This window comes from Siniperca chuatsi, linkage group LG1, assembly GCF_020085105.1.
Source record: "Siniperca chuatsi isolate FFG_IHB_CAS linkage group LG1, ASM2008510v1, whole genome shotgun sequence".
Taxonomy (NCBI): Eukaryota; Metazoa; Chordata; class Actinopteri; order Centrarchiformes; family Sinipercidae; genus Siniperca; species Siniperca chuatsi.
In genome coordinates, this window is record NC_058042.1 from 24,874,385 (window position 1) to 24,886,172 (window position 11,788).

Consider the following 11,788-nt stretch of genomic DNA (forward strand, 5'->3'; position numbering starts at 1 on the left):
CTCACTGCAGTGAAACAGCAACCCCAGCTGGAGAGCTGGAGTCAACTTAGTATATAGGTCAGAAACAAGCTCATGTCTCACGTTCAAGTTTACGGCCATTGTCTTAGGTTCTGATTTGATGGATGAGCCTGTACTGGGGTGTGGTATAGCGGAAATTACTTCTAGCCTGTTCTTTAGTTGAACCAGGGTGAACGCATATTTCTTCCTCCGTCGCCAAACGGGTTCAGCACCATGGACAGAGAGCTAAACAGTGATTGGGTCAACAATTTAACGTCAAGGATTAGAGTAATCTGCCTATTGGTCTGAATCAAAGTGACAGCTGACTCAAGCACGGTGATTGGTCGAGGCTCAGGATAGTAAGGATTTATCTCTAGGGTCATACTGTACAGAAGAAAGTAGTATTATAATAGTTTAATAAATTGCTTGCAGATATCGTCCGATTGGCAGTCCCACTCAATTCCATACACAGTTGGAGCTTCCACTGGAGACTGTGCACTGTAAACAGAGAAACGGCTGCTCTCTGGAAGAGGTAAGCAGATTATGTTTCCTGTGGAATCCGTAATTCCTGGCTATGATGGCAAGCTCTTTGTAAAACTATCCAACTGTCTTGCACATATACAGCGAATATCGCTGGCTCATTTCATCCAGTTGAGTGCCGCTTGCATGCGATTGCAACAAGCATGGTTGACCGGTCACCTGGGGTGTATGTGTGTGTGTGTGTGTGTGTGTGTGTGTCTGAGCATTTTCTGGTGGTTTCATTCAAACGGAAGGATTCACTCGTTAAAATCGTATCACCACCATTGAGACGGTGCCTGAAGGGCTCACACATTAAATCCCGACGGCGACGTTTTGATTAGAGCACCCGCTGTTAAACGCCTTCTCCCCACAGAGCATGTCGTTCTGGTAATGGCCCTATAAGAACTGCTCCCACACCTATAGAATGCATATGAAAATATTGCAAATGACTACATATGTTATAGCCTACAAGGGCTATAGAAATAGGTCAGCACCAACAACTAAGTCCTGACCTCCAGTTTCTTCTTATTTGACAGGCTCAAGAGACAGAAGAAGGAGGAAATCTAAACAGCGAACTTTATCCACATGGCAGGTCAGTCATTATAAAGTAATATACTGGGAAAGAAGATCACCATATGCAACCTGCCATGTCTAACTGACTAATTATTTGTCTCAGAGCCCAACTTCCCTCCACTGCCGGGATTCATCCCACTCAAGCCATGCTTCTACCAGGACTTTGATGAGATCCCTGAACAGCACCGGAGCATGTGCAAGAAAATGTACCAACTGTGGATGTGTGAGTGGCTTCAAGTGATGTTGTATTGTTATAAGAGTGGTATAGGATTTCCACTGTATTATGTGACATCATCCTTGCATCAGATTACTATATGAACTTTGGAGCTTACATTTCAACTATGAAATTTTAAACTGACTTTTTTTCTGCAGATGCTACCTGACTCTCTTCTCCAATATAACAACAGAAGCCTTAAAAGGAAAAAAAATCATCAACATTTTCCTGGAGGTCCCATAAACTGTCTCCTCCTCTGTTGTTAACTTGTGATAAGAAATATGTAACAGAAGGGCAATGGTTTACAAGGGTCCCTTTGGTCCAAAAAGATTAATTTATTATTTTTTTATTGGCTGTGGCTGTGTTTTCCTGACTGGTTTATTTGCTAATGAGTCATAGCGCTGACCAGATGGCCTTGGTTTAAACAGAGCAGTTAACATTGAAATTGTGTTAAACAATTTTTGCCAGAAGCACTTTCATCAAAGTTTATTACAACATAAACAAGCAGTACAATGATGTTTGTGATATTGCTCTGGTCTAAAAGCTCCCTGCCTGTCCATGAAGGCAGGCAAGGGGAGAGCAGCAAGAAACAGCCCAAAGCTGCTGCAACATTTACATAGGTGCAGTGACACTAACCTACAGTAGCAGTTAGGAATAATAAGCCAATTAACAATAGACTAACATGAAAAAACAATTAAAACAAAGAATGCAAGGTTACTACTGATTTTGGCCAAATGAAGCAAGTCCAGAAGTGCCTCTCCACTCTAATATACCTGCAGCAAACCACAGCCTGATTTTGATTGTTTGCAGTGCACAGTCAACGAAACAGAAGATGTTTTCCATTTGAAATAATCATTAATACACAGCAAGAAATATGTATTCATTACTCTGAACTATTATCATTGCGACTAAACTCTTTTCTTTCTGCAGGCGTCTTCTTTTCTTGTAAACCATAAACATAAGCAGGTATTCAAAAGTCCCAAATCTGCTTTTGGATGTGCTATTACTTTCTTTCCCTCTGTAACAATTTTCTGTATCTGTCTTTTTTGCATTTGGATTTTCCATTTGCCATATGCTTTTTTTAACTTTTATACATTTTTTGTTATTAATTTTTTTGAGCATTTCATTTGAAGAAAATCATTTGAAGCCAACAGAATTATCTTTCTGTTGTGTATTTAAGAAATGTAAATGTGTTCCTTAATAGCTGTCATGTTGCAGCTGTGTTTGGCTTCGTAATTCTCTTGTGAAGCACTCTGCATTTTCTCGATAGACCAAATTTTGAAGCTGATTGGCCTTCTTCGCTAGTTTAGAGAAGAAAGAAGGGGACCAAAGCGCGGCGCTCCAATTAGAACTAAGTGCAACTTAAGCGTGGAGTACTGTAGCCTCATAACATCACTGAGAATTAATAGAAAAGGACACCCGCAAAAAGGCTATTCAGGGAACACATTATGTTAATGCTGGCTGCCTTCATATCCACTTTCCAATCTTTTTTCAAACTCTTTCCTGCATGTTCATGTGTGTATGTGTACCCAATAAATACGTTTTTGCATCAATGCCTAAAATACAGTATGTCTGTTTTGGTCTTACAGTGAATAGTGCTACTCTTGCGGTGAATCTCATTGGCTGCTTTGCTTGGATGTTTGGTGGAGGTGGAGTGACCAACTTTGGACTGGCTATCATCTGGCTCCTCATGTTCACTCCCTGCTCTTATGTCTGTTGGTTCAGGCCCATCTACAAGGCCTTCAAGTAAGTCAAATATGAAGTACTGACATTCACAGATAAAGTTGTGTTTTATGTAGCTGTTTTTTGCTGGCACAGTTGTTGTATTTTGCATTAGTATAAAGCAACAGAGTAAGAACACGTTATAAATAGATCACATGCAGTAATAAGTAAGCTGTAGTAATATTGTTATATTGCAATATTAGGTATTTAGGAATTAAGTTAAATGCTACATTTGTGTGTTTTTTCTGCTCAGCAGAGACAATAACTGTGTATTGTGTTCAACATAATGTACACTATGTTATAACACTGGGTGACAGAGAGAATATTTCTGGTTTAGACATTTGACTGTAATTATGGTTGTATATTGTAATGGTACTTCTATGATTTTGGCGTAGCCCTTGGATAGGGCATTTTGAGTTTGGTCTCCCTTCTTTACATATTCACACACTAACAATATGTGCGAGTTTAATTTGGCAGATCAGAGGACTACTTTAGATCACAGGACATAGCCCTCTTATGACTTTGCAATTGAGAAACTCAAGGGGTCAACACATTTTTTGTCTTTTGCTGAGTAATTTCTACATACTGTACCATGGCACTGTTTTGCAGTTACTGAATAGAACATATAATAATGATATAACTCATCTCATGATCCATTGTGGATGGTTGCTTTAAGCTAATTTTTCCTCCATTCTCTTTAAGTGTTGAGTGGCAGCAGAAATAAATGATCCAACCAGTCCCTCTGGAGACAGAAGGGCACCCAGAACATCCTCTCTATCCATTCTCTAAAGTGCAGCGTAATAAAGAGGGCTGCCAAAAGAAATATCTTCTTAAATCATTCCATAATCTTCTAGGCTTACGTATGCTTCCTGCTCCTTTACCAGTTTGTCGAGTCAAGGACAGCCGATATGTCGTCTAGTACAGTAGATGTGTGGTCTTCCCCTCCTCTCTGGTAAAGATCGGGGCATCAGCTTGTAAAAACACATAACACCTCCTTGGAGGAGAAAGGAATCATTACCTACAGAGGGGCGAGTAGGAGTGGCACACAGTCGTAGAAGACAGTGTAGCCTGGGCTGACAAAGTACTGCCAGTGTGGACTAAAGCACCAAAGCAGGGCAAGAAGTCCACAGGCCAGCACAGTCCTCTGACAAGGCCATACATGGCTGTGTTGTCATCACTACAGAATGGAAGATGTGGGAGAAGTGATATCATGGTTACAACGGCATGTGATTGAATAGTTTCACCATGATTGGCTGTAAATAAACCTGGAAATTTTCAGTGTATGGATACCTAAACACAAGTTTTGCAGCCTGTAGAGCCACAATAGAGGGTGTAGCCTGTGTGAATTACTCCTCATGGTGCAGAGTGGGAATTACCTATATTATCCTTTAGGCTTTAATGCCCTCAGACTTATAGATGACATGAATAATGTCACACAAGATATAACAAGATTAGATGTATAGTGATACTTTTGTATTCACATGTAAATATTTCTTGATCTTTTTGTTTTTTCTCAGGAGTGACAGCTCCTTCAACTTCATGCAGTTCTTCTTTGTGTTCATGGCCCAAGTTGGCATCAGCATCATCCAATGCATAGGCATCCCTGGATGGGGAGTATGGTAAGAGTCAGAGATGCATGGAAAATATTTTTCTCAAATATTTTTTTTAATGACTTACATTTTACTCACAATATTCAGAATATAGAGGGAATATATATAGTTTTGCATGTTTATCAATCTTTCATTCAAAGGATTTCTTTTTTGAGTTTTGGAGGATTTGAAAAAAATTTGCTCATGTAAAAAAAAACCTTTAATGTCAAGGGCAACTCTTTATCTTATAATGTTGGTTCTCACTGTATTCAGTCATTTTGAAAAAGTTCCCTTACACTAAGGTACAGAGACTCATACTTAGAGCCAGCTAGTCTAGAGCAACTCAAGTACCAGAGTCATTGCTAAAGATTTTAAGTGATTCATTCATTGTTATGCAACAAAAGCTAATATTAAGAATCAGAAGTTGCTTTAATAAGACTACAAAATCGACTTTTGAATGAAACATTTTGAGCTAAGTCCAGTCAGGTAGGATTTTTTAAAGACCTTGTTCGCATGACAGTGATGGAACAGAAATTGCCCTCATATAACTTTTATGATAGTCCTGTTATTAGATTTTGAGAGGCCGTTAAAGAGATCCTCAGAATGTCACCTGACTCAGGCTGATGATCAGAAATTAATATTATGACAGCCTCCATAAAGTTTATAAATGTCACCATGTGCAATTGGATATCCTCATGTATGAGCTATAAAACTTTTAAACTTTATATTGCAGTACTTAAAGTCCACAAAATGAATGGCATTTAACATCCAGATGTTCAGCGGTAGTGTCATGATGAGGGACACCAGACAATCCAATAGCAGCTCATTATGGTTCATGTTGTGTTCATAGTCTAGAATTAATACATTTTTTGATGAAATTGTTATAATGGTCATCTGTGTCTTTTTCAGTGGTTGGTTGGCTACCATCTCCTTCTTCAGCTATAATATTTTTATTGCGCTGATCATGTTGGTCCCTACTATCATGTTCACGGCAGTGGCCTCACTGTCCTGCATTGCCCTCACCAGGGTAAGAATTTAACTTGTGTATTTTTACAAAGGGAAATGTAGCCAGGCAATCTATTTGAATACATTTTCTGTCATTGTCTGTAACTTCCATGTAGTCTTTAGCCAGAAGTTACAGACTATGTATTTTAGTGTGGTAGACAATAATATTACAGGCCTTTTTCAGTCCAGGATTTGAGATTGGTTCATTTGCTCTCAAATGAGCAACAACAAAGTAGCAGGTATTAAAATGATAAATGCCATAATTCCATTCAATCCTTTTCTGTACCTCAAACACTGTATTGCTTAGGGAATACAGTTACATAACTCTAAAAATCTATGTGATAACATTAACTAAAGTAATTAAAACCACTTAACTTCTACACGTGAAGTCTTGTTGGAAATAACTTGTGATACCACCTTGCTTGCAGATCCATAATTTCTACCGTGGCAGCGGAGCCAGCATGTCCAAAGCTCAGGAGGAATGGACCACAGGAGCCTGGAAGAACCCTCATGTGCAGGCAGCAGCCCAGCAGGCCGCCATGGGGGCAGCTGCAGGAGCCATGCAGGATCAGTACTCCAGCCCACAATATAACGATAACCAGATGTAGCCTCTTCAAGACAGAGGCGTCAAAGAAATGACGTGACAGTTATGCCAAAGTTTGAGCAACAGGGTTAGGAAGATTTGACCATTTCCCACAATATTGTTGATTATTAAATTAAATTATTAAGTGTTTCAGAAACAACATATTTGCATATTTTCACAGGTTCAGTTTTTTTGGCCAAATCACTGATTCAGCAGAACTGTCAGTGATTTCAAGCAATTTCATCATTTGGCAAACAAATAGCTCTGAACATCTGGGGGAAGCTGGTTTTCGCCTTCCTGTTAAAGGGCATGCTAATTATTTGTAGTATTATATATCATTTCATATGTTTTTTTTTCTGTTCTTCTGTTGGACGGTGAAATTTAACTAGTTATGAATCTGTATTAGAGCTGTGTACTAATATACCCTTTGTGTTGACCTGCAGTTCTAGCAATTTTTACAAGAGAAAGCAAAACTATTTGTTTTTCTTCAAAAATATAAAAAAACTGATGTACTTTTGTTGTGATGAAGATTTAATTATTTAGTATTATCTTATTTAATTTATTTACCAATACACTATTAGAATGATAAATTGCTTAGGATGTAAAAATGTAAGTTTTTCTTGCATTTTAAATTCACATGTAAACCAAAGATCCAATGTAATATTGTAACCTTATTTTAAATCATGCTACTTTATGTGACATCTGCATAATTTCATCATATTTCTATGCAGTTTATCAGTGATTGCACTGTGAAATGAAAGAATGTTGTAATGTTGAAAGGAAGTCTGTCTGTTTTACAATAAGAAATAGTATTATTGCAAGTCTTCAGCAGGATTTGAATAGAAAAAAAAACATTTAAACTAACTTGAAGGTTCCTGTTGACATGTATTTAGCATGTGCTCTTTTATAAACTGTTGTGTCAAATGCAGAGTTTAAAAGACAACTCTCTCCTGCTGTGTGGCTATTTGTCCACAGAGAGGTGCTGGTGGTTTTAGTATGAAATACAAAGCTCCAGAATGTACAGATTACCTTCATTCATCCTTCACAGATCATAGTCTGCATTTATGGTAGTCCCCCTCTATTTCCTGCTTCTCTCTTTTTCTCTGTCTGCTCTTTTTTTAGTAGTAATTTGCATCACACTGACACAGTTATGCATATGGTCATTTGAAGAAGCTGCCTTGTATGTTGACCTGTTGTGTGCTAAACAGCTCTACTGGAGCAGGCGGTGGTTAAAAACCTTGCTCAAAGGCACCTCAAGGACAGTTGGTAGTGAATGGCAGATCATCGGTCACTCACTCCTCCCACCAATCTGGGGTTTTGAAACGGCAGACATAGTTTCTCTCAGACCCCTGTCCATAGCACCATCCGCATTTTACTTCTGATCTGATATTCAGTGAGGAATTTCTGTTTAAAGATAACACCATGAAATAGCCTGCTTATGTTTCTTGTTGTTTGGAGGGTGTTTGGAGAAGCTAAAACAACAATACATGGATATATGAAGTTACTGTACATACATTTTAGCCACTTAACAGTTATCACCACCATACTTGGGGTGAGATCAAGGATCTTAGTGTGTTGAATACCTTATTGTTCAAATAAAATCTTCAGAAAAGCTGCTAACTTTAATGTCAACAGATTGCAAAAAGTTTGTTATATTATTATTCTGCAGATACTCAAGGAGATTGCTTTGCATGGAGCCTCTTTGTTTCTTCTTTGAGTACTGTATTTTATTATATTTGCCCCATTTAATCAAGACATTATACTCAATCATTAAAATGTGATTTTTAATTGTTTCCAATACATTACACACAGCAAATGGTATTGCAGCCACATTTAAACACTGTTAAAATGGGAAAGTAAAATTCAGAGGCACATTCTTTGCCTTCAGGTGGTAGTATCAGTTCTTTATGGCTGTCTTCCAGTCCCACTGACTGTCCACCAGGGGCACTATATGACCTTTGTTTTTCTTCCCAGTGATGTATTTATAAAATCTGTACAAGCACATAAGAAATATGAGATAGGGTGATTGAGACTACTCGTCTGACTAAAAATGTTTTTTTTAAACTTACATGAGGGCAAACACAATTTCTCCCTTGACATCCTGTGAACAGGTGACCATCATAGATTAGATTTGAAATACACTTTAAATGGATTTATCTGTGGATGTCCTCTTCCCTACTGTCTGTCTCTCCCTGTGTTGTGAGAGTGATAGAATTACTCTGTGGAGAGGGGGATGAAATTATACAGCGATGTAGATACCCAGAGGACTCACCAGCAGCCACCAACAAACACTGTAATTGCCATACACATGGAAATCTCTAGTGACAAGTGGTGACAGCAAAGACTTCAGGTAAACAGGATTGGTTGTCAGCTAAGAATATAGCCATTGATTCATAACAAATCAAGACTGTACAGATGCGTTTCCTTCAAATTTAATTTCTGTCACTTGTAAAACATGGGTGGAAAAACATCCAACTGCATGCCTCTAATCATTTCATTCTGGCTAGAACAAAAAATGCAGCTCTGACCTAAATGCCAACTGTGTCTTAGCATGGGCTAACAGAAGGCTATTGGTTGTTGCAGCCATGTCACAACAAGAAGGCCAGATTTTAACCTGGTTTGTGATTCCATACAACCCAAGTACTCTTACTCTTAAGCAAGATCCTTTATAGCCCCTACCTGTGTTGGGAGTGCTGCAGTGGCTTGCTTGTGACACTCTGTTTTGGTAAAGGAAAAGGGGGAGGAATTTAGGGGTAAAGAAAGCAAAAATCTCACCCCACTTTGTCTCATGTTCCACTGGCCTGTGTTTCACAATGTATTTTATGTACAGAGGGTTTCTTGCATTGGTGTTTCTAAACCTCATCAGTTTCACAAACATAGCAACTTTATCTTGTTAGCATCCAACAGTTGAGTGTTTTACATAGGCACAGAAATATTAATTTCAGTAGAAACAAGCTGTAAACACAACACTTGTTAGCAAATAATTGCTTATTTATACATCCAGCAGATATCGAGAAACATTAGCATTAATTTGGAGTCGTGTTTATGGCCACCTAATGAATGTAAGTCCAAGACATTTACTTCACTAACTCCTGAGGGGAAAAAATATCTGACTCTTTGTCCGTCTGCCGTCTGGTGCTCAGCAGATAGCTTAGAGGGCTTTTTTAGAGCTTTTTCACTGAAAATAGCTGACTGCTGTTTCTGGAGAGTGAACCAAAATAGTAAAGTTGCGGGCCTCAAAACCAAAACAATGAGCTGAAAGACGCTGAAACGCTACATAGACAGGTAGTAATCCTCTGTGGGTACGTTCCTGCAAGCGACCCCTTTAACTCATTAGATCCACTGTTCATTTAAACATATTGATTATAGCAGCTTTAAGTTATCTATTTAAGTGTAGTGTAGTGAATTTTGTGAATGTGAATCTTAATGGTACTTTTACACCAAGAAGAGTCCTCTGATGCACAACTCTTCCTCATTATCAGTCATACTAGCAGGAGAGAACAGAGAGGTTGGTGGAAGGAAGGAGGAGGTGAGGTCCACATAAAGGGCACTGTATGACCTAAAGTTGACAGAGCACAGAGGGCCTTTTTGTTTTATTTTTCAGGAGGGCTGGAGATAGAGTGCCCTTTCATCCTGTTAAACACACACACATTACCGTCTGGACAAAGGTGTACAGACTTGGAGTCATGCACTCACACAGGCATGCATTTATGCTTGTGTGTGACACACAGATATACATGTGCACATGAAGCTGGGGTCCCACCACCCAACATGTCTCCTGTAAAACTGTTCTCTGAGGTCACAGACCCACTCAGACATCCTGTGGGTAAAATGTAATGGAGTTGAGACGAGGAAGAAGGTTAGGTAGGAAGGGCTCTCTCCCAAACATGTTAATTAAAGAGTTTCCCCTCAGGGATCAATAAAGTATTTCTGATTCTGATTCTGATAATTAACACAGGGTTGGAAATACAGCTGACTCTGTAGCCATTTTGCCATTCACTATAGGCTACCTGTTAAGAATTTCCTTTTTTGGTCTAGGGGAGACAAAGTTGACTAAGACTAATAATGAGCACATGACAAGAGTCCAAAACAAATGTTTAGACTGAGTTAAGCAAATGGCCTAAAGAAACAGACTGGAATCAATGTCTGGGAGTGAGTCGTTTACCTCTGCCTCTGTGAATGTGCATCTGCTGCTCAAGCTTTTGCAAACTGAGCAGTTAATGATCAAGCTGGCTTAAAATAGAATAAAAAGTAAAAAGGAGAAAAAATAATTCTTGTTTTGTTTGCAAAATCGACCATTTGCATCTCTGTAAAGTGGTTGCTGTTAATTATGGCCCTTAAAGCTGGTGAGTCCAAAAAACTCCTCTGCCTTTGTGCGATGACTGATTACACTGCAAGATGTCATTAGTAACATAACAGCAACTAAAAAGAATTATACTAAGATCATTCAAAGTTTGCTGTGACCTGAAATGGTCATGTACTGTATACCAGACCAGAAGCTGAAATGTGGTAAGGGAACATGCCAAATGATGATCTAGCAGTGTCACTTAGGATTTTAACTTTACAAAATATTTCGACACACACTACTTAAAGTCCAGTTCCAGCTGGACATATGTATTGATTTCTATTAACTATACTAAGGAACAGTTCAACATTTTGATGAATATGCTTATTTGCTTTCTTGTCCAGGGTCAGATGAGAAGATTGATACCACTCTCACTTTTGGCTACAGCCGGCAGTCGGTTAACTTAGCTTAGCAGGGGGAAACAGCTGGCCTAGCTCTGTCCAAAGTTTATAAAATCTGCCTACCAGCACCTCTAAAGCTCACTAATTAACACATAGGTATATGTTTGTTTGACCATTGTGGTTTTACATGGAGCTAAGTGTTGGACTATTTCTTGGCTGACACAGTGACTTCCTGGAGTCTCTGCTGGTTGCTTGGCAACCTCATAGTGACATGACTACAGGAAGTTACTGCTCCCGGCCAAGAAATAGTCTGGATTTTGTTATCTTTGAACAGAGCCAGGCTAGCTGTTTCCCCCTAATTCCAGTCTTTATGCTAAGCTAAGCTAACCAGCTGCAGGCTGTAGCTTCATATTTACTGGAAAGTGAATAGGCGTATATTCCTTTAGCAACTTCTGACATTGTCCAGCTTTGGAAATACATCAAGGGTGCAGCTGGGACTGCACCCTTGATGTATTTCCAAAGCTCCAAAGACATATTTGTGATATTTGTGTTGACACAAACTCAATCAAATACACAAATCATCAGCTCCCAAAAGCTATTGGCACCATGCAGCAGAAATTCCCACCCTAGATCATCTTTACATGTGCATGATGAGAGGAATCAAAGCATCCAGCCAGCTACTAAGGAGGAGTCACCCAGCTGTCTGGAGCAGGGCCATGTTAGTCAGCTACAGCAAGGGGTGCTGCTGCCACCAGCCTGTGAAATCTGATGATGGGAGTCGTCCCCCTGACAGCACAGGAAACGGTGACAGTGGAGGTTGGAGAATGAGTCTGGTGAAATATGGGCCTGTCAGAGGGGAGAGAGGCTGAGCACAGTGGCGCAGGGCCGTCGCTCCCCGTG

General features: G+C 39.3%; 1 protein-coding gene across 1 annotated transcript; it reads left to right on the forward strand.

The window, feature by feature from the left end:
• Nucleotides 1-345: 345 nt before the first annotated feature.
• Nucleotides 346-7,828, forward strand: LOC122880114 (secretory carrier-associated membrane protein 5-like). The gene is made up of 7 exons (XM_044204914.1): nucleotides 346-529; nucleotides 1,053-1,108; nucleotides 1,193-1,312; nucleotides 2,893-3,049; nucleotides 4,543-4,644; nucleotides 5,524-5,641; nucleotides 6,048-7,828. The coding sequence occupies exons 2-7, from the start codon at nucleotides 1,102-1,104 to the stop codon at nucleotides 6,225-6,227; spliced, it is 684 nt and encodes a 227-aa protein (XP_044060849.1). The 5' UTR covers nucleotides 346-529; nucleotides 1,053-1,101; the 3' UTR covers nucleotides 6,228-7,828.
• The last annotated feature ends 3,960 nt before the right edge of the window (nucleotides 7,829-11,788 follow it).